The sequence below is a fragment of the Brassica napus genome, chromosome A9 (assembly GCF_020379485.1).
Source record: "Brassica napus cultivar Da-Ae chromosome A9, Da-Ae, whole genome shotgun sequence".
Classification (NCBI taxonomy): Eukaryota; Viridiplantae; Streptophyta; class Magnoliopsida; order Brassicales; family Brassicaceae; genus Brassica; species Brassica napus.
The window spans coordinates 19,973,789-19,996,270 of record NC_063442.1 but is presented as its reverse complement, the minus strand read 5'-3'; the positions used below and the strand labels follow the sequence as shown (position 1 = coordinate 19,996,270).

Genomic DNA, 22,482 nt, shown 5'->3' with positions numbered 1-22,482 from the left:
AAGCAACGAGTGCAGTACCCGAGATTGACAGTGTCATCGCATCAACATCGCGTACTCCTTTCACCGAGGAACTGACGGAGGTCAAACTCCGAAAGATGGACAAGTTGCGTCTTCCGGAATACAAACCAGGAGGAGACCCCGTCGAGCACTTGACGGCTTTTAATATTGCAGTAGCGAGGGCCAGACTCGCCCCTGATGAAAGAGACGCGGGATACTGCCAACTTTTCATTGAAACACTCAACGAGCAAGCCTTAACCTGGTTCTCGGGACTCGAAGAGAATTCAATTAGAAGCTTCAAAGAGCTCTCCTCGGCTTTTCTCAAGACTTACATCATGTTCACCAAGCGTGAAGCAACGGCGTCGACTCTCTGGAACCTCAAGCAAACGAAGGATCAGAATCTTCGTGATTACATGGAATGTTTTAAGTCGGTCGTGTCAAGAATCAATATCCCAGACCACATCGCCGTCGATGCCTTGAGGAACAATCTCCTTGTGGAATGTAAGTTTCGAGAAGATCTCTATCGATGCACCGCCACGACGTTGCAAGATGCCGTTGCTCGTTCTCACAACTTCATTCGTATGGAAGAAGACACTAAAGCCATCTTGAGCAAGCACAACTCGGCGAAGCAATCGGTGCCTAAAAATGCCGCCACAGCTCACGTCGAACCTCGTCAGCATGCTCCAAGCGATAAAAACAACCGTAAGAACGGTCTCCTTTACGTCGTCGACGAAAATGGGAAGAAGTGGAACACCTTTCATCGGGAAACCGATCCTCCAAGCGAATCCCCCCGAGCAACAGCGCCAGCCACGGTCGCCCAGGTCGATTCGGCAGCGGGATCTTCCCGGACCCCACCAGGGCTTACTAAATCGTGCAAACTCCACGGTGTAAAAGGTCACGACACTTCAGAGTGCAAAACACTTTTTGCGCAATTCCTCTCCTCACTCGAAAGCGGTGAAATTAAGATTCCTCCTCCGAAGCCAAAAAGCGAGAACAGTTGGAGCAGAAACAAGGACAGGAAAAATCAGCGAAAAAATCAAGCAAAACCGCGTCAAGACGACCAAAAACCAAAGGTCGCCGAGCAAATCCCACATCAAGACGATGATGGTGACGCCTCAGCTGACGAAGATCCGCCAGCAGCCAGACAAAGGATTGAAGTCATTCGAGCCCAACCGGAGTCCTCATCAGACGAAGAGAGCGATCTCGAGGAAGCCCTCGACCCGTTGGACTTACGTGTACTCCTCAAACGAAAGACCACGTCAACGAATGACAAGACTCCCGGATCTTCCGATCTCCGAGTCGAGCTCAATGCTAAAAGAGCTAAGCATTCGCTGAGCCCAGGATCTTCATGGGCAACTACGGAAGGCAATCCTACCGTCGATCTACGAGATCAGCTTAACGCGCGAGTCAGCGATTTGCGTGCAAAACTGGACCACAAAAAGGCCGGGTCGCCGAAAGAAAGCGAAGACCTCCGAGCTCTTCTCACCAGGAAGCAATCAAGTGTCAGGCCGCGGATCAACGTGATTATGGGAGGATCTCCACCTTGCGGGGACTCCGTACGAGCAGTCAAAGATCACCGACGAATGGTGGACACCTCGCAGCGCTGGCCGCAGAAGTTCCCAACGGATCTCCCAATCTCCTTCTCAACTGAAGACCTCGTCGGAGTAAATTTTCCTCACAACGATCCTCTTCTCGTCGTTTTAGCTATCGATAAGTACGACGTCACCAAAGTGCTGATCGATACTGGCAGCTCGGTCGATATCATTTTTCGCGAAACTCTCGTAAAAATGGGAATCGACTTAAAAGACGTGAAACCGTCATCCAGGACTCTCACCGGCTTTAACGGTTCTTCCGAAGTAATCATGGGAACTATCCGTCTCTCGGTACAAGCAGAGGGAGTAGCTCGGATGGTCAAGTTCTCGGTAGTCAGCACCAAGGCTCCCTACCACGTGATACTAGGCACTCCATGGTTGTACTCCATGCGTGCAATCGCATCCACGTACCATCAGTGCGTCAAATTCCCGGGAATGGATGGCACGACTAAGACAGTGAGAGGAGATCAACGGGCCGCGCGAGATCTCTTAATCGCCACGGTCAAACTGCAGCGATCTCAGTCGCTAGTCAACTCGATCTCACCTCCTATCAGCAAGATCTGCCCACAAAAGGAAGAGGTGCTCGAAGTCCCAGTCGACGAATCGGATCCAAGTAAAGTGCTACGAGTAGGCGCTTATCTATCGGACGAGATGCAACGTGATATCACGGATTTTCTGAAGCAAAACTTGTCGACCTTTGCCTGGTCGATGACTGACATGCAGGGAATCGACCAGTCCATCACGACTCACGAGCTAAACGTAGACCCAAATATTAAGCCCATCCGACAGAAGAGACGAAAGTTGGGTCCCGAAAGATCCAAAGCAGTTGTCGAGGAAGTCGAGCGCTTACTAAGCGCGGGCTCGATAGCAGAAGTTCGTTACCCGGAATGGCTCGCTAACCCGGTGGTTGTCAAGAAGAAAAACGGCAAGTGGCGCATGTGCGTCGATTTTACTGACCTCAACAAAGCCTGCCCAAAAGACAGCTACCCACTTCCGAACATCGACAGACTTGTCGAATCAACTGCCGGCAATGAAATGCTCACGTTTATGGACGCTTTCTCGGGATACAACCAGATCATGATGCATCCCGACGATCGAGAGAAGACGTCGTTCATAACGGATCGAGGAACTTACTGCTACAAAGTAATGCCCTTCGGGCTGAAGAATGCCGGTGCAACGTACCAGCGACTTGTCAACCGCATGTTCGCTAAACAGCTCGGTACAACGATGGAAGTCTACATCGATGACATGCTCGTCAAATCAGTCCGAGCAAACGACCACCTGGCACATTTAAGGGAGTGTTTCGACATCCTAAACGCGTACAAGATGAAGCTAAACCCGGCCAAATGCACTTTCGGGGTATCGTCCGGAGAATTCCTTGGCTACATAGTGACGCAGCGGGGAATCGAAGCAAACCCGAAGCAAATATCAGCTGTCCTCGATCTCCCCAGTCCGAGAAACTGCCGAGAAGTCCAACGACTAACAGGCCGAATCGCAGCACTTAATCGTTTCATCTCCCGATCCACCGATAAATGCCTCCCATTCTACGATCTCCTCCGAGGAAACAAGAAATTCATTTGGGACGATAAATGTGAGGAGGCTTTTAATCAGCTCAAACACTACCTTACGACGCTTCCTATCCTGGCTAAACCAGACATAGGCGACGTTTTATCTCTCTACATTGCAGTCTCGTCTGCCGCAGTCAGCAGCGTACTAATCAAGGAAGACCGAGGAGAACAACGACCTGTTTTCTACATGAGTAGAAGGATGACCGGACCAGAGACCCGGTACCCGACACTTGAAAAGATGGCCCTGGCCGTCGTCGAATCAGCAAGGAAACTCCGCCCCTATTTTCAGTCACACTCGGTAGAAGTTCTCACCGACCAGCCGCTCAGAACTGTCTTGCAGAACACTAACAGAGCTGGCCGCCTTACCAAGTGGGCGATCTAACTCGGAGAGCTCGACATCACCTACAAGTGTAGAACCGCCGCTAAGGCCCAAGTCCTCGCCGATTTCCTCGTGGAGCTATCTCCGGAACTCGCTCAGGATTTGGAAACTTCGGATTCGACCTGGATCTTGCATGTCGACGGTTCCTCAACAAACAAAGGCTCTGGTGCAGGAGTTCAACTTCAATCTCCGTCAGGAGAACTCATTCGACAATCGTTCAGTTTCGGTTTCCCAGCGTCAAACAACGAGGCAGAGTATGAATCACTCATCGCCGGTCTTCGCCTCGCCAAAGCAGTCAAGGCTAAGCGGCTCAGTGCATACTGCGACTCGCAGCTCGTCGCCAGTCAGTTCAGCGGTGATTACGATGCGCGCAACGATAGAATGGATGCTTACCTCCGAGTCGTACAGTCATTAGCTAAAGAGTTCGAATTCTTCGAGCTCACAAAGGTTCCCCGCGGAGAAAATGTATGTGCCGATGCATTAGCAGCACTCGGAAGCAAGCTCCGCGATCAAGTCAAAAGGACTATTCCAATCCATCGAATCGAGAAACCAAGTATCGACATCTCAGCGGAATCGGCTAACTTCGTCACCACTGAATCCGAAACAACGTCCTTATCTGAGACCAACGACGACTCCGAGATGACAGAACAAGATCAACTGATATCAGATTGGAGGACTGAATTCATTCAGTATCTCACCAAGGGCACGCTTCCTACTGATAAATGGGCCGCAAGACGACTAAAGCGACGCAGTGCGCCTCTACGTCGTCATGGAAGAAGAACTCCACCGGGTAACAGCTAACAAGGTTCTCCTCAAATGCATTTTCGCCGAGCAAACACAGTTAGTAATGGCAGAAACTCACGAAGGAGCGGGTGGAAACCACTCTGGAGGTCGGTCACTAGCCTTGAAAATTCGGAACTTGGGATTCTTCTGGCCAACTATGAATACCGACTGCGAAGCATATGCCCGGCGATGCGACAAATGCCAACGACACGCTCCGAGTATCCACAGTCCAACCGAGCTACTGCGAACTTCCGCAGCACCTTACCCATTTATGCGATGGGGGATGGATATCATCGGACCAATGCCGAATTCTCGCCAACGTCGCTTCGTGCTGGTATTGACCGACTATTTCACCAAATGGATTGAAGCAGAAGCCTTCGCGCAGGTTACAGAGAAGGAGGTTCGCGGCTTTGTTTGGAAGAACATTATCTGTCGCCACGGCCTACCATACGAGATCGTGACGGACAACGGATCACAGTTTATGGCCGGAAATTTTAAAGATTTCTGCAACAAGTGGAACATCCGACTAAGCCCTTCAACGCCGAGGTATCCTCAAGGAAACGGACAAGCAGAATCCTCGAATAAGATCATCATCGACGGAATCAAGAAGCGCCTCGATCTCAAAAAGGGACATTGGGCCGATGAACTCGACGGCGTGCTCTGGTCGCATCGGACAACCCCCCGAGGAGCAACAAAATCTACTCCCTTCTCACTCGCTTACGGGATGGAGGCGATGGCTCCGGCCGAGGTCAATGTAACGAGTCTCCGCCGGTCTAAGATGCCTCAGCACGTTGAGCTTAACCAAGAGATGCTGCTAGATGCCCTCGATGGGCTAGAAGAGAAGCGCGACCAAGCCTTACTTCGGATCCAGAATTACCAAAAACAAATCGAGAGCTATTACAACAAGAAGGTCCGCTCGCGTCCTCTCGAGCTCGGTGATCTGGTCATGAGAAAAGTCTTCGAGAACACCAAAGAGCCCAACGCTGGAAAACTCGGCGCGAATTGGGAAGGACCATATAAGATCACTCGAGTCGTCAAACCAGGAGTATACCGACTCGAGACTTCCCGCGGAGAGGCAGTCCCACGAGCTTGGAACTCCATGCATCTTCGCCGTTTTTACTCATAAAGTGAGCAACTTTTAAAAGCGAGTAAAATGATCTACATCACCTTTTTGCTCGCGCCAAAAAAAAAAAAAAAAAAAAAAAAAAAAAACCGAGCAGATGCACCCTACAGTCACTTCTACTCGCCCAAGTAAATGACTACCAAGTCACTTTTACTCGGACTAAAACGAACTACGAAAGGCTTGATCCTCTTCGGAGGTACGTAGGCATCCCCTCTACGGGGTCCAGCCCCAACAACCCAAAACAAAAAGAGTTTTACTCATCTCGTTCCTCTCACGAGCAAACGATGCCAGCCCCTTAACTCGAAAAGCGGCGCACGAGCACTCGCCCAAATTAATCGAACGTATCCTGATCAGATATCGAACGAAGGGAAAAACAGAGTCACCGATGATGTAAATCATTGACCAAATTCACGAAGTGGAATTTCGGATCTTATCGCAAATCGAAAAATAATGAGTTGGCCGACCAAATTTTCTCGATTACTGCGTAGCATTCAGATACCTTTCACTCGGAAACTTATCAAAAAGAAAATTCTTGTCTTAATTCTCTCCCGACTTATCACAAGAAAGAATAGTGGGATTGAGTTAACGAGCAACGAATAATTTCATAATCGACTAAGATGTTAGCGGTTATCCGTAACATACTAAAAAAAAAAAAAAAAAAACACTTGGTAATCATTCAGAGTTTTAAAAAGCAAAGGAAACCTTCCGAGTACTTAAACAACAACAGAGACAAGTTCAAAGGCTTCAAGGAGCCGAAACGAGAAAAAAGAAATTTTACAACAGATGACAACAGGCATTAATCAACCACGGGAGGATCCTCGTTGCCGCGGCCATCTCCTTCTCCGGGACCCGAGACACGACCAAATTTGGTTGGGGCTGGCGCAGTCGCGTCTGCAGTAGGCATCCCCGCAAGAGCATCATCACCTTTCTCCGGGTCCTCTGACGACGAAGCAGATGAGCTGGCATTCTTCGATGCCTTAGCAGGGGAATCCGTTAGCACGATAGTCGGCACGGCCCCGTCCTTCAGAACAACCGCTCCCGCTGATGCCTGCTTCGCAGGGTCAATGTCTTGATCGGTGGGCTGGTTGGAGGATACGGCAGTTTGAGCGGGCTTCTCCACCGGATCTTCAGGACGAAGAGGAGTACGCAGAGCAATAGCGGCCTCCGAATCGATCAAATTAATATTCGACCCAAACGGGTCAAGCTGACGCCAAATTTCTTCGATCAAAAATCGAGACTCCAACACTAGCGGAGAAAGGCAAAGATCTTCCGCCGGAATCTCCTTTACTTCCAAACGCTCTGCTTCTTCCTCGTAGTGCTTCTCTTGCCCGATGAAGAAGTCGATGGTTTCCTGCGGGATCTCTGCACCAGAGGCCTTGATCTGCTCGAGACATTTCCTCGTCCCGAAGGCTTGACTATAGAGACACCGAGCATCGTCGTATTTGTCCCTTTTGTCCTCACGAAGGGAAATCCTGTGAAAGCGTTTCTCGGCTTTAGCGATCATGGCAATCAGCACGCGAATCCTCTCGTGCGTGACCTCGTATTTACGAGATTTCCGAAGCCTGTCCATCTCCTCGGAATGCCTTAGCAATTCCGCAGCCATTTTTGCCTCTAGATCAGACTTTTCCTTCCGCTGCTTATCCACCACGAACTCAAGATTGTTCATTGACTCCTTGCACATCTGCAACTCAGCTGCGTCGGATGTCCGCGTCTCGTCAAACGCCTTCCTAAGGGCTTTTTCACGAGCAATGGCGTCTGCCTTTTCTCGCGTAGAAACCCGAAGAGCCTCCTCCATTCTCTTCTTAGCCTCCTCGCTCTCACGAATCTGTTCTCTGGCCCGTCTAAGAGATGAGTCGTACTTCTCGACCAAAACGTTCCAATCACCATGGCTCTGATCAAAACACGACAAAGAAGACTTAGCTAAGATAAAAAAAGGGAGAAGGGAACGAACAACCGCTTACCTTTACAGACGAGCAAGAGGCGTGCTCATACTCATCTTTGAAGATGAGATCTCCCACCGAAGGGAGTTGATCGGGACCGCCTTTGACCAACCGTAACAGGCGAGCACAATCTTCCGGGTAGCAAGCCAGCGGAAGCTCACGGTTAAACTCGAATCTGAACCCATCTGCCGGGGTTTCCTTAGGGCGACCGGATACTCGGGTCTCAGATCCCTCCGTGACATGAGCAGGGGACTCATTCCTCAAGCGGTCCCGTTGTCCTCCCGAAGTCGATATTCCCCTCGGAACCTCAGTAGAACGCAGATCACCGGCCAAGGCTCCACGGGATACCTCCTCGGTGACTCGACTCTCCCGTCTCCGTCGGCGGAGGGCGATGGTCTCGTTCTCATCATCCTCCGAGGTCCCAACCTCAGGGATAGTTTCACGAACTAGAACCTGAAGTTCCTCTTCGCAGACCGAGGATGAGCGGGGCGGAGCTAGTTCTTTCTTCTTCATCCTCTTCTTCTTGGGAATATCTTCAGTAGGCGGGTCCCCGGCTTTCCTTTTCCCCCCCCCTTCTTAGAAGAACCATCCGCACCAGGATGTTCCGGCTCGGAGGAATCCTTCGGACCCCCGGCACTTTTCTTGCTCTTCTTCGAGCTTTTACCCTGCGAGGAGCCGCCAGTACGCGCCTGCTCAGTGGCAATTGGAGTCGCCTCTACGACCTTCAGTCCCGAAGGACCAACCCTGCTCTCAGAAGCGCCTCGCTTGGCACCGATCTTCCCGGCTACAATAAGACTAAGGTCTGGTAGTTGCTTCATCGTTTTAGCTCGGTTGATCTCCTTCTGCTCGGCTCTCGTAAAGAGGGATAATCTCTTCGATGTCGATTGGTTAATATGAGGATACGGGTCCGAGATCCAGCTTTCTACAAAAAGAGAAATCCTTAATAGACATCGTTCATTTACTCGAAAACATAGAAAGGTAGTGGAAACTTACGGTTGGCAATCCGGTCTACAGATCTCTGAATTCTCTCCCGAGTAAAATCCTCCCCGTGATCTTGCTTCTGCAACGCAACAATTCGAGCACTCTCCCTCCAATCCTCGGGGTACGTGGCGAGATTCGGGTGACCAACTAAAAAAAAAGAGAAGAAAGACACACGTTAGACGAGCACACGCTACAATCATCACGAAAGGCAGTGTGCAGTATCCATCTCCGCATTCCAAAGAACGCGATAACCAGACTTCGGAGGTTCCTCGAACGCTGACCTGTTCGACTTCACATAGAAGTACGAACGTTGCCAATCCGAGGTTTTGGTCGGGTACCCCGTGACCACGTTGTAGTTTGGGCGCATCCTCGTCGAGACGAGCCCATCATCGGAAATTGAAACCGAGGTCAACTCTTCAAACGACCTCACACTCATCGACGTCCCCGCCTCGGCCGCAATTACCGATAGAACCACCATCAACCGAAGAGACCCATTCATCAGCTGGCTTAAAGCAACTCCTCTGCGGAACGCATAAGTCGTGACGATTCGAGGAATCGGGAACCACAGCTTCGTGTCGTTCCGGAAATATGACTCGTAAATGCACTGATACCCCTTCGGGGGTGACCAAGGCCTCTGATCCCGCTTTGGAATGATGAACGAGACCCCGTGTGCATTGAGATCTCGGAGGATAGCCTCCACCGACTCCACGGTGGACTTCGTCCTCTCGACGTTGGACCAATCTTGTCCATCGACGACCGAAGGTCGAATTCTCCAAACCTCCAGTGGGCTCTCCTCGGCGAAGATGTTCCCGGGGTAGTAGCTGATCGGAACAATCGAGGCGTCGACCGCTTCTTGACCGTCGTCGTCACCCCGGAACTGTTCTCTTGCTTCCGAGACCAAAAGACGCTGCGCTAAGTCCATATTCTCCGTATCCATCATTGCTCCGTGATGGATACTGTCAGGATTCTCAGCAGAATCCCGAGAAGATACCGCCCCCTTTCCTTTTTGTTCTCGCGTCAAACGATGCGACGACATCTCGGATAATCGCAGATCTAAAAACAGAGATAAAGAGAGAGAAGGAGCGTAGAGAGAGAAAGTACCTTTAGCGCTGCGGAGAAAAATGAAAAGAAGTGGAGAGGGGTGCGCTATTTATAGGGAGAGATAAGCGCAGGGATCAAGGCGTCATCATTACGCCTAATAAGGCCTAAGTGGGCCTAAACCCAATTAGGCGCGTGATCGACAGATGCGTCGATCCGTCTTCTCGATCCGTAAGCGTTTATCTCACGATCGCAACGCGTGATAAACAGATGCGTCAATCCATTTCCTCGGTTGAGAAGCGTTGATTAAACGGATTGACTCCTCAACGATCAGTCACTTGCTCGGATTGAACCTTTTGTTCTCCGAACTAAAGATACCAAATTCATCGAAGATCGATTGCTCGACCATCAATGAACTGGGGGGGGGGGGACTTACTGTTGGGGATGGATTTAACCCATCCACAAAGCCCATCGAACAAAGGGCCCAATCCAGCAGATCGAGTCAACCTCGGCTCGGAAGCCGATTCTCGGGGTATCGGCTTAGCCAGGAAATGCTGTTAGTCGAAGCGGAGAGCAAACGAAGCGGGACCAATCGACTAAGCGGCTCAGAGCGATCACCTCCTAATCAGGCCCGAAGGGCCGACAAGGCCCAATCGGTAAAAGGAGATTAGGTTAAGGTAATTGAACAGAGTATAAAAGGAGAGGAAAGTAAAGGAGAAAGGCATCGACACTTAGCTACACAAACTTAGCGGCGAGATTAGGGTTTATCATCCGTACAATCATCTCTCTGCTATTTGTACTTTTCCGGTTTAAGCTCTCACGAGCTCCGGCTTGCTTTTACTTTCTCCACCTTTATAACATCATCTCGAAATCTAATAAACGCCTCTGTTCGACCCATTTCTAGTATTGTTTACTTCACCCGAGACCAAACTCACCTTAAACACATACAAGTCTCTTTCTTGATTATATAATTTTAAACCTTTTGTGATGGAAGTGGTTTCCCGGTTGTATTGTATAGTTCAGGTTATGTCCTCATGTCCACAGAGCTTCATACTCCAAATCTGCTATTAAATTTTTTTAAGAATTTGATATGACCTTAAGGTTTTTAAAAATTCTTTGCTAATGATTTGCTAGATCACTGGTTCTTGGTGGTCTCTCCGAGAAATATCATGGCTTATAAAGCTTCTGGGTGGTTGATGGAATCAACGTAAGGCCTTATCTTTAGTTTTGTTTAACTTTTCAAAAATCATCTTCTCATGCTTGGATTGATTTGCAGGATATCGATGTGGAGACATTGCGGATTTATGGTTTGAAGATGGATTAATGTGAGATTTGATATGGAGCTTTTTGGATCAAACTCTTCTGATGAGCAGCTTACCGGAGTTAGGATTCTTAGACAGTTTGCAGTCAATGAATGGTACTCGGATGAGACACTTGAGAAGATCATAATCAACGTCCCTGTTGTTGAAAGGTTTTACAAATCAAAATGTATAGACTTTACAGATAAGTGATGACACAGTTGCTAACTTTTTTGTTGTTACTAAGTTGGTGGAGATGCTGAAGTGAAAAGATCTGCAAAAGGAAGAGATTAGGAGATCAGCTGCTGATATACTATCAAAACTCGCTAGCAAACAGCAGAAGTGCAGAACTCTTAAAGAGTCGCTGGGATATCTGGTGCAATGGAATCTATTTTTTCGTTATTAGAGAGCACGAGATCATCAGGTGAAGCGCCTGATGAGATTGGAGAGAAAAGTGTTCTGTGACTAATCTACACTGTGAATTCTGTAGATTCAACAGTTTGGGACTGTTGATCCTGAAGAAGCTAGCGAAAGATCATGATAACTGTGGAAACCTCGGCAACACAAGGGGTTTTCTCCCGAGGATCATTGATTTCATGCACGTGGACCAAGTTCTATTGTGGGATGAGAACACAGACGTTACCAGGTCACAGGTCCTTGAAACGGTCGTGCAGCTGGTGAAAATGTTAGTCAGCACGACCGAGAACACAGGGAAGTGTCTCAGGAGGGAGATCTCAGAGATTGTTTTTACGGTAAGCAACGGGAAGGATGTGCTGAGACACGGAAGCTCGAGAGAGAATTGGTGGAACGGTGGTGTTTTGAAAGAGCTGTTCAACATTTTCTTTAAAACATATGGAGACGATGGGAATCAGGGATGCGTGAGGATCGCTGCAGGAAGACTCGTGGAAGCACTTGAAGTTCCATCGATCCGTGTCAATGTTGCAAGTTTATAATAGAGTGGTTATTCTCATATGTTCCACATAAAAGATGGTCATATCAGTAAGAAGAAGAAGAAAAAGACAACTGACCAATGTTTTACAAACTACATATGTAGCTTCGTGTAAATGTAATTGAAGGTTAATATCATCATCTAAGTGCTAATCCTTTATCAACCATAGTTGAGAAATAAGTATAAGTTCCTTGATGGCAGTACCAACAAGCTTGACTTGCAAGTAATTGAATTTTGTTTTATTTCACTGAACCCAGACTTACGAAAAAAAAAAAAACCGCGAATATCAAGAGTTTTATGAAAATTTGTATAAATACATGGGCAATTGTCAATAATAGCACCTTTTGAAGTTTTCCTCCCCAAACTAGCACTCAGGATCAGAAGTCACAAAAATAGGTTTCATTAAAGGGGTAATTTACCTTTATACCTTTGTTATAAGAATAGAAAAAAAAAACATTTCATTTCATTCGATCGCGAATCGTGTCGTCTCCTCTCGGGAATCTTCAAACCCTCACCGGCACTGTCGTCTCCGACTCGGGAATCGTCGTCTCCGGCTCGGGAATCATCTTCTCCGACTCGGGAATCGTCGTCTCCGGCTCGGGAATCATCTTCTCCGACTCGGGAATCGAAGTCTCCGGCTCGGGAATCATCTTCTCCGGCTCGCTAATCGTCTTCTCCGGCTCGCTAATCATCTTCTCCGGCTCGATAATCATCTTCTCCGGCTATCTAATCATCAGCGTCACACTCTCTACTCTCAAAATCGGTAACTTTTTAAAATTAGGGTTTTGAATTAAAATTTGGGAAGCTTGCGTTTTGATTTTGATTTGTGTGTTACTCGTTCTTATTAACAAGCGAAGCAAATGAAGACTTTTGTGTTGTTTTGTATTTGTGTTATTTCAGGAAAGCCTTCCAGAAAAGTTTGAAATTTTTTTTTCCTTGTTTACGCAGGATAGAAACAAGATGGGAGATTCAGTACCTCTAAAACTAGCACTGCCAGAGCTGAAGTATCCTATTGGTTCACAGCCAAAAGAAAAGTCAGCAATCAACCAATACTCTGGTTCAGATTATATCTCTATTGTCAAAAGCATCCTAAAACCAGATGAGATGATAAGAGTCTGAGGATCATTTCTGGGACCTGTAATGAAGCTCAGTGAGAGAGGATTGAAGTTATCAGCAAAGATAGTCTACGCCATTCTCACTAGAAGCATCGTTTCTGTCAAGGAGAATGAAGCCTGGTTCCATTTCGGTGCGCAGCCAATGAGGTTCTCTATAAGAGAATTTCATATGATGACAGGCTTGAAATGTAGTGGTGCATTAGAAGGACCACGAAGGGAAACCGAGAGATTTAATTGGGAATTGCTAAAGGGGCGTAGTCATAAGTTAAGTGACGTGGTGGACCAGCTCAGAAACACAAGAGAAGATGCTTCTGAGGAGAGAATATGCCTCGAAATGCTCATCCTGGTAGAGAGCATATTATTGCGGAAGAGCAAAGGAGGGAGTTTTCCTTTGGAATATGCGAAAAATGCACAGGATATGACATATCCATGGGGAAAAGAGGCTTACATTGTGCTCCTGAAGTCAATTCAAAACGCTGTCGCGAATCATTTGGAGAATAAATCCAAATTGAGTTGCAAGGTTATCCTCTAGTATTCCTTCTTTGGATACTAGAGTCGATTCCTTTGCTAAGGAATAAGTTCAGTAAGTGTGTACCAACAGTTGAGGTTCCTGGGCCGACTTACTTGTGTGAAAAATACACTGAGATAGAGAATCCATCACTTGATAGGGTTTTACAGGTTGAAGCTGATACAAAGGTAAGCTTTTCCAAGTATATGTTTCTCAGTTTATTTGGCTTCTTCTTTTTAATATGTTTCTCATTGGTCTTTTTTTGAAATATTCTCAGCTGAAGGTCCATTGCATACTACCTTCTATTCCTCATGATCCAGAAGATGATATCTCCATTGAAGACAAATATAGTGACGAGTTGGAAACAGTGAAAGATGTAACAAAGAAAGGGTACAAGATTACAGCCGATGACTGGGAAAATAGGTGTGTAGACACATTTGACACATTGGATGCTCTTATTCAAATGATGGCAAATAAGGAGACTGGCCAAGCTTCTACTCCGATTGATGAGGATTCAGTAAATGAAAAAGTGAACAGGATCATCACGGTAATGGAGGAGAATCTGAAGAGCATGAAGGATCGAATGTCATTACTGGAAGAAGAAAACATACATCTTAGAGCTCGTGTGTCAGAGTTGGAAGGAAACAGCAATGTTTTTCCCACTAACGTGACACAAAAGGTAAATTCTCAAAACATCTTCTTTTACATTTGCATTTTCAAGTATTTTTTGGAAGATCTTGTACATATTCTTGAATGCCTTCCTAATATTTGACAAACAGCGATCCAGTGGGACACCTTTATCTCCAATGTCTCACACGCAACCATCCAGTGGGACACCTTTATCTCCAATGTCTCACACGCAACCATCGAGTGAGACACCTTTATCTCCAATGTCTCAACAGCCTAATTTGACACATGAGGTATGTAACCAATAAATATTGTTGAGTTTTGAAGTAATATTTGGAAAGCTTTTGTACTTCTTGAATGCATTCCTGATTTTTGCAGGAGACAATGATTGAATCAGCTGCATCTCCAAAGTCTCAACAAAATGAGGTATATGCTCAAAATTTTTAAGAAAATATTTGGAAATTCTTGTACAAAATCCTGAATGCCTTCCTGATTTTTGCAGGATTACACGCAATCATCGAGTGAGACGCCTTTATCTCCAATGTCTCAACAGCCTAATTTGACAAATGAGGTATGTAACCAATAAAATATTGTTGAGTTTTGAAGTAATATTTGGAAGCTTTTGTACATATTCTAGAATGCATTCTTGATTTTTGCAGGACACAATGAATGAATCAGATGATGAAACTCCTGCCCTTGATACTCAAGTATTCTCTCCTAATCTGACAAAAGAGGTATATGCTCAATGATATTGTTTTCACAGTTGGAGTTTACAAATTAGTTTTGGGTGATTTTTTTTACATATAAAGGCTTTTCTGATTTTTGACAGAAAGAAACAGAAACGTCTACCGGTGAGAGGCCATCCAATCCTAATCAAGATGGAAAACCAGATGATGAGGTAATATTTATTCTAGAAATTATAGTTGAATGTATTCATGATGGCCATTCCTGATATTTTTTTGCAGATTGTGAGAGAGAAATTAACAAGTGAGTCACCTGCTAGTCAGAGTCAAGTTTTGCAGAAAGAAACAGTAGAAATGAATGAGACACCTTCTTCTCCAATAGCTCCAAAGAGTATTGAAACTCCCGTTTATACTCCAAGTCAGACTCAGCAGGTACATGGTCAAAAAAAATCTTGGATTTTTAAGTTAATGTTTGGAAGCTTTAGAACGTACTCTGGATTGACTTCGTGATAATTTTTACAGATTGAGAGAGAGCCATCGGATGACACGCCTGCCCTTGATACTCAAGTTTTTACTCCTAATCTGACAAAAGAGGTATATGCTCAATGACAGTTGGAGTTTACAATTAGTTTTGGGTGATTTACATATATAGACCTTTCTAATTTTTGGCAGAGGGAAACACAAACCTCTACTGATGAAACGCCACCCAAAACTAATCAAGGAGAAGGAAAACCAGATGATGAGGTAATATTTACTCTAGAAATTATAATTGAATGTATTCATGATGGCCTTTCCTGATATTTTTTGCAGATTGTGATTGAGTCACCTGCTGCTCAGACTCAAGTTTTGCAAAAAGAAACACTGGAAATGAATGAGACACCTTCTTCTCCAATATCTCCAAAGAGTATTGAGGCTCAAGTTTTTACTCCAATTCAGAAACAGCAGGTAAATGTTCAAAAAATCTTGGAGATTTCAAGTAATGTTTGAAAGCTTTTGTACGTGTTTTTGATCCCCTACCTGACTTTTTTTTGTTTTTTTTGCAGACGGTAACAGAGGAAACGTATGAGGCTACACAGCCATTGACTGAGATCATTTCAGCAAACAATAAAAAGGTAAGCATAGAAATGTCTTTCATAAGTACAACTTGAATTTTAAATTGTAGAAACTTCTTCATAACTACCTCTTTTATTTTACTGTTATTACAGGAGGATACACATGCTGTGCATTACAGACCTTCCTCTCCATTGTCTTCACTAATTGCACTAGTTATTGAAGAAAATAAGAATGCTTTGGTAAGAAGAAATATTTAAAATGTTTAGGTAATATTTTTCTATTCAACTAACTCTTACCATTTACTTTTGTCTTATAGAGTGAGACAGAAACTGCGACCCAATATTTTTCTACAAGTGAAGGAGAGCATTCACAATCAAGCAGAAAGAATCAAGCGGAAGAATATCTCAAGGATACTACAGAACCTACTACTGAGCTAGTTTCCACAGATGTTTCGAAGACACAGCCTCTTACTCCGCAAACACAGCACCTTCAGACAAGTGAGGGAGATCAATCCGATGAGACACCATCAGAGCAGAATCAAGCAGAAGAAAATCTCAAGGATACTACAGAACCTACTATTGAGCTAGTTTCCACATATGTTTCGAAGATGCCGCCTATTACTCAGCAAACAGAGCATCTTCAGACAAGTGCTATAGATTTTTCAGAAAAAAACGAGGTATGCATCGAGTATATTTGATCTTTAATTATTATTCTAACAATTTAAAACCGCTGATGTTACTGAATCTTCATTTTTAATAGGTTGAAGTAAGCAGGCTTCTAGCTCACTTTCAAATAGGCGCAGAGGTTGAAATTTTGTCTACTGATGACGAAATATGGTATCCAGGAAAGGTTGTTGATCTTAAACTGTGTGAAGGACTAGAGGAGCTGACAGTTGAGTACACGACACTCTTCACAGACCAACATAGACTTCAGAAACTTCAGGATACTATCACGGCTGACAAAATACGTCCTGCAACACCAACAAGTGACCAAAAATCCTTTGAGATGATGGATAAGGTAGAAGCCTTCTACAACAATGGCTGGAGCAGCGGACAAATTAGCATGGTACTTGGTGATAACACATACTCGGTGTGTCTCTATACTTCTATGGAAACTATTCTATTCAAACATTCAGATTTGCGAATTCATAGAGAATGGAAAGATGGAGTCTGGAAGATGGCAGATAAGGTAAATCATAACTAGAATTATACTTCACGTGAATTGTTTGATATACATACATTTTAGTTTCAGGAATGGTTTCCAGAAATTCCGATTGCAACAAATTTGATAATATTTTGCTTGGTGTCTATTGTTTGATTAAAGGTGAAGCCTGATAAGAAAAGGAAAGCTGCTGCCTCATCACAAAATTCAGGAATGGATAATGTTTTCCTAAGAAGGAGCGAGAGGGTGCCTAAACGATCTAGAGACACAAAAACTCCATTCAAGTCTGACAGAAATCCGGCTTTAACTGTAATACCTGAGATTATACCTGCAGTTGATCCGTTTTCAACTCCTGCGGAACATAAGCTTTCAAGGCTTCAAAATTGGATGACATTAAAGCCCGGCATGCATGAAACGTAAGCATGTTTCTGTCCTTGTCTATATATTCTTATATTTATGTATAAGAGGTTGGTAATTCCTTTGAATCTTTAATCGACTGCAGGTCCCTATCAATCAATGATAATAAGATAAGGAAATCTTTCTTTCAAAGCATGGAAAATGCAAAAAAGGACCTTAAGAAAGAGGTATTTGTTTACATATGTTCTTGCCTTGAGCTTTTTTTTTTAAAAAAAATTCAGGAAGGATTTGTTTAGTTTCAGGAAATTATATAGTAACAAATTAGATAATGTTTGCCTTTTTTTTTGCAGCACATTGATGGAGCCTTTGCAATGCTAAATTGCAGAAGAAATGAGAATGCTGCTTGGTTCCACAACTACAAGATTCCAAAGGCGTGCTTCCTACCTATGGAGTTCTTGCATTGCTTGCTCTCTGATGATTTGGCTTACAAGAAAGAAAAGGTCAAAGGTAAAAAGATTTTCAACGATTTATTTAAAGATACTGTGAGAGGGAAGGTATATCCAGAGAAGACATGGGGAGAAGATGTTGATGTTGTGTATGGGATTACTCTTGGAAAAAAAAGCAATGTCTGGATTGGGATGGAAATTCATTTGAAGAAGAAAAGAATCACAGTATATGATTGTTTTCAAAAGGAAAGCAACAGCATTGATATTCCTCAAGTGAAAAAGTTGGCAGGTATGTATAAACAATCTGTATTTGATGTATTCATCTGTTTCTTGGTTTGAAATATTCAACTGATTCTATCTTGATATTGATTTTTAAATATGACAGTGTTGATTTCTAATCTGCTGGTGGAATCTTCTGGTGATGAGGTAGATAAGGTGAAGATGATTCCATTTGAGATTGAGCAGGCACAAGGTTTACCCAAGACAAAACATCCTTTCAACTGTGGGATATTTCTTGTCAAGATTCTGGAGTGCCAGTCATTGAAGATAGGAGACATGACAAATTAATGATGACAATGCATTGGAGCTAAGGAGAACCTTGTCTTGTGAGATCTTCAACCAATTTGTGGATGAGAGCTTTGGGAAATGAGAATGATGCATGAAAACATTTTTTGTTTTAGTTAAGACTCGGTTTTAGTTATGACTGTTTATTTTGTTATGTTGTTGGCGTCTGGTTACATAAGAAAGATTGGAAGGATATCAAGTATTTTATTTGGGTATCATATATCTTGGAAGGTTAAATATTGTTTCTGGATGGGTTTCCAGAAAAAAAGTTAAGTGTTTCAAATGTAAAAAAGAATGAAATGAGATTATATACTAAGGATTGGACATGTATATGGTAAGCTTAAAATTGTGATGTTTACAGACAACAAAAATTTAGAACCACAAAGGATCGAACCCAGAGGGAGAGAGTCTGCGTATTTGGATAGTGTGGGAGTTTAGCCACTAGGCCAAGAAGAATCATCTGTTATGGATTACATTTAATTTTATTTAACTCCAAACTGTAACACAAAAAAGAATTAAAATAGATTTTGAATCCACCACATATCGAACCCGGGGATAGAGAGACTTTTGAGTTATAAAAAGCCTTGGTTTAACCGCTGGTCTGAGGAGAATCATCTGTTAAAGAATATTACATATAATACTTAACCCAATTAATATAGGATAGGTTTCCAAAACAATACATTTCGATTGAAAAAAACAAACAAAACTCTTGCCGTCTCAACACTCTCGCCGTTTCAAACTTCTCGAATCTCACTCGTCTCCGCCTCTCGAATCTCTCTCTCATCTCCATATCTCTCGATCTCCGACGAAAACCCATCTCCAGAACTCTCTCTCTCTCGATCTTTTACGCGAGCTCTCTCTATTCTCCGAGAAAAACCATTTCTAGAGCTCTATCTCTTGAAGGTATGTTGCAGATTCAACCTTATGTGTGTTTTCTTTCTGAGAGATTGGTCTCCTGGTTTTTGCTTGTGTATAGACTTGCTCGTTTTAACCTAATATGATTCGTAGAATTCTAGTTCATGTGAAAGCATGTGTATAGACTTCGGAAGGATTTGTATTTTTTCAGGAAACCCTTCCTGAAAATTGGATTTTAATTAATTTAGACAAATAAAATTTTTCTTGTTTACGCAGGATAGAAACAAGATGGGAGATCCATTACCATTAAGACTAGCACTGCCTGAGCTGAGGTATCCGATTGGATCAGAGCCAGAGAAGACGATATCGATAAACCAACACTCGATAGTTGCTTATATCAAAACTGTTAAGGAAATTCTAGGAAATGATGAGTTCAACAGAATAAGAGGGACGTTTTTGGGACCGGTGATCAAGCTTGGAGAGAGGTCTTTGAAATTATCAGCTAAGATAGTGCACGCAGTTCTCACCAAAAGCATCAAGACAGTGAAGAGACACGAAGCATGGTTCCATTTTGGTGCTCAGCCAATGAGGTTCTCTATAAGAGAATTCCACATGGTGACTGGTTTGAAATGTAGTGGTGAAGCAAGAGAACCACGAGAGGAACCGAGAAATTTAAGTGGGACTTCCTAAAGGGCGTACTCATACAGTAAAGGACGTGGAGAAGCAGCTCAGAAACACAAGAGAAGATGCTTCTGATGAGAGATTCTGCCTTGCAATGCTCCTCCTGATTGAGAGCATACTACTACAGAAGAGCCTTCTCGACGGTGGCACAACTTTTACTTTGGATTATGTGAAAATAGCGCAGGATATGGATGTCTTGATGACATACCCATGGGGGAGAACAGCTTATAATTTGCTGTTAAAATCACTTCAGAGAGCTGTCGACAAAAGCCTCGACAAAAACAATTATGATTTGCAAGGGTTCCCTATGGCATTTCTTATATGGATACTTGAGTCAGTACCTTTGCTACAGTATGCATTCAGTCAAGTTGTTCCTATTCTGAGCGTTCAACCGTCTCTACCCCAATATTTTTGTGTGAGAAGTACCTTCAAATAGCTTCTCCACAGCTGATAGATGTCTCCTAATTGAAATCAAAGATCATGTAAGTTTTTACATTATTTTTTTCTTGTTTCTGTTTGCCTTATGATTCTCCATTTAAAAGCTAATTATTTTTATGGTTTCAGCTTAAGGTCACATGCATCCTACCTCCTATTTCTAATGATCCAGAAGATGATGTTTGCATGGGAGACGAAGCTAATAAAGATCTGGATGACATGGCCGATTTATCCAAGAGAGGTTATAAGTTTAAAATTAGAGATTGGCGAAACATGTCAGTAGACCTATACGGTGCTAATGAAGAAATAAGAAGAGCATCTTTACTGTTTGGGAATGGAGGGATGAGTCAAGCTTCTACTTCTTCGTATCAGGAGGAGTCTTTGGAATCAAAGATCAACAGAATCAGCGAGATGGTGGGAGATAATTTAAGGATCATGAACGATCGTTTGTGTTTGATTGAAAAAGACAGGAAACAGATTAAAGAACGTGTGACAAACCTAGAGAAACTACAAAGAGTTACTTCATATGAAACTCCAAACAATGAGGTAACTTTTTTTTCGGAAATTAAAATTAATGTTTATCTAGTTCTTGATTCAGTTTTGAGTTGTCAAGTAATTTTGGAAGATGTTATACATATTTAGGCTTGCCTTCCTAATTTTTGTTGTACTTGCACAGACTGACACAACTCCATTTCATGAGACGGCTTCCAGACAAGGTGAAGCCAATGCAGATCAAGCAGATGAACAACTTAACAATGAGGCAAGTATAATTTTGAAAACTGTTGGTATTTATAAAATTATGAATTTGGTACGTGTTCATAATCCCATTCCTGACATCAGGATACACGAGAGCCTATGAATGAGATCACGAAAGAGACACCTGGTTCTCCAATAGCTCAACAGAATATTGAGACTCCAGTCCTTACTCCAATTCAGACGCAGCAGGTACCTTCTTTAAAAATTGGACTTTTCAAGTAATTTTTGGAAGCCCTTGTACGTGTTCATTCAACCATTCCTGAATTCAGGAGACTCACGAGCTTATGAATGAGATCATTTCACCAAACATTTCCGACACACAGCCAAATACCCGAGCTCGCAGAAATCTTTTAACAGAGCAAAATAAGGTATTACTTTCATTAAAACCTTTAATAAATACTCAGCAACTATCAAAATGACTGGATATCCTTGAATCTAAACCATCACAGGATGTAGAAAGCAGAGTTCAAAATCCCTTTGAGATCGGAGCAAATGTGGAGATTTCATCACAAGATGACAATACTTGTCATAAATGGTATCCAGGAAATGTGTTGGCAACATATTTGGTTGATGGGGTTGAGATGGTGAAAGTTGAGTACTCTCGTCCCGTCTCTGGACGAAAAGAAGAGGAAAAGGAGTGTTGAGACACGTGTATCAATTGACAGAATACGTCCTCAACCACCACCTGAGAGATCTGGAGCGAAGAAAAGTTATGAGCTAATGCAGGACGTGGAGGCGTTCGACATGGTGCCTGGTGCGCTGGAAAAGTTAAAGTCATTTTGTTTGATGGCTCGTGTTTTGTCTCTTTGAACAATTCTAAAGAACAAATTTACTTCCACCATTCTGAGATGCGAAAACCAAGAAAATGGGTAGATGGTGTTTGGGAGATGACAAAAAGGTAAAACAAATGCCTTGGATCACTTGAATTGAAAAATAATGTCATTTGTTTAATATCTCGGTATTGATTTTCAGATGGAAGAAGAGCAGACGCAGAGTGTGAATCCAAGTGAAGGAGATGGTGATAAAAAGGTATGAAAAATTTATACATCATACTAGGAATTAAGATATAAATGTATCTGAATTTTTGTCATTCAAAAGGGGAAGGCGAAGGCTGTCGCTTGTAAGAAAAATGAAGCAGCTGGTCCATCAGAAGATGGTGTTGGGAAAATGGCAAAAGAGGTAATAAAAATGAATAAGATCCTTAATTGAAGTTCAGCAGGTCAATAGTTTGATTATCGGTTTTGTTCACAGATAGAAGTAAAGCAGGGTAAGAGTGTGAAACCAAGTCAAGACGATCATGCAAAAGGTATAAAAAATTTTTACTTCATATTAGGAAGGCATTCAAGTATAAAGATAAAACGATCCTGAATTTTGTCTTTATTTTTAATTAAGGGGAAGCCACATGTTGGTAAGAAGAAGAAAGCAAATGCTCAGCCAGTAGATTTGCTTCCTTTTCTACAGCGAGAAGAAGAGGCCAATACGAACTAGAAACCCTCCTATACCTACCCTGTACCACCTTAGTTAACCTTACCAATTGATCCATTTGTGACACACCTGAATTTCCTCGTTTTCAAGCTAGTACACACTGGATGA

The 22,482-nt window shown here is 43.6% G+C and overlaps 3 protein-coding genes across 3 annotated transcripts; 2 read left to right on the top strand and 1 right to left on the bottom strand.

The window, feature by feature from the left end:
* Nucleotides 1-7,942: 7,942 nt before the first annotated feature.
* On the bottom strand, nt 7,943-10,311 carry LOC125578375 (meiosis-specific protein ASY2-like). Its single transcript, XM_048740904.1, has 2 exons — nt 8,376-10,311; nt 7,943-8,304 (listed from the first exon to the last, which is right to left on the bottom strand). Exon 1 carries the CDS (start codon nt 9,397-9,399, stop codon nt 8,563-8,565), a length of 837 nt encoding a protein of 278 aa, XP_048596861.1. The 5' UTR covers nt 9,400-10,311; the 3' UTR covers nt 7,943-8,304; nt 8,376-8,562.
* A 3,191-nt stretch (nt 10,312-13,502) lies between these two features.
* On the top strand, nt 13,503-18,165 carry LOC106392878. The gene is made up of 18 exons (XM_048740426.1): nt 13,503-13,950; nt 14,051-14,191; nt 14,277-14,324; nt 14,401-14,469; nt 14,558-14,632; nt 14,728-14,796; nt 14,864-15,013; nt 15,104-15,175; nt 15,254-15,325; nt 15,392-15,526; nt 15,625-15,693; nt 15,787-15,873; nt 15,951-16,310; nt 16,394-16,822; nt 16,958-17,211; nt 17,298-17,379; nt 17,503-17,887; nt 17,984-18,165. The coding sequence occupies exons 1-18, from the start codon at nt 13,513-13,515 to the stop codon at nt 18,163-18,165; spliced, it is 3,117 nt and encodes a 1,038-aa protein (XP_048596383.1). The 5' UTR covers nt 13,503-13,512.
* Nucleotides 18,166-20,503: 2,338 nt separating this feature from the next.
* LOC125578129 lies at nt 20,504-21,533 on the top strand. The gene is made up of 3 exons (XM_048740425.1): nt 20,504-21,078; nt 21,159-21,257; nt 21,339-21,533. Exons 1-3 carry the CDS (start codon nt 20,989-20,991, stop codon nt 21,531-21,533), a joined length of 384 nt encoding a protein of 127 aa, XP_048596382.1. The 5' UTR covers nt 20,504-20,988.
* The last annotated feature ends 949 nt before the right edge of the window (nt 21,534-22,482 follow it).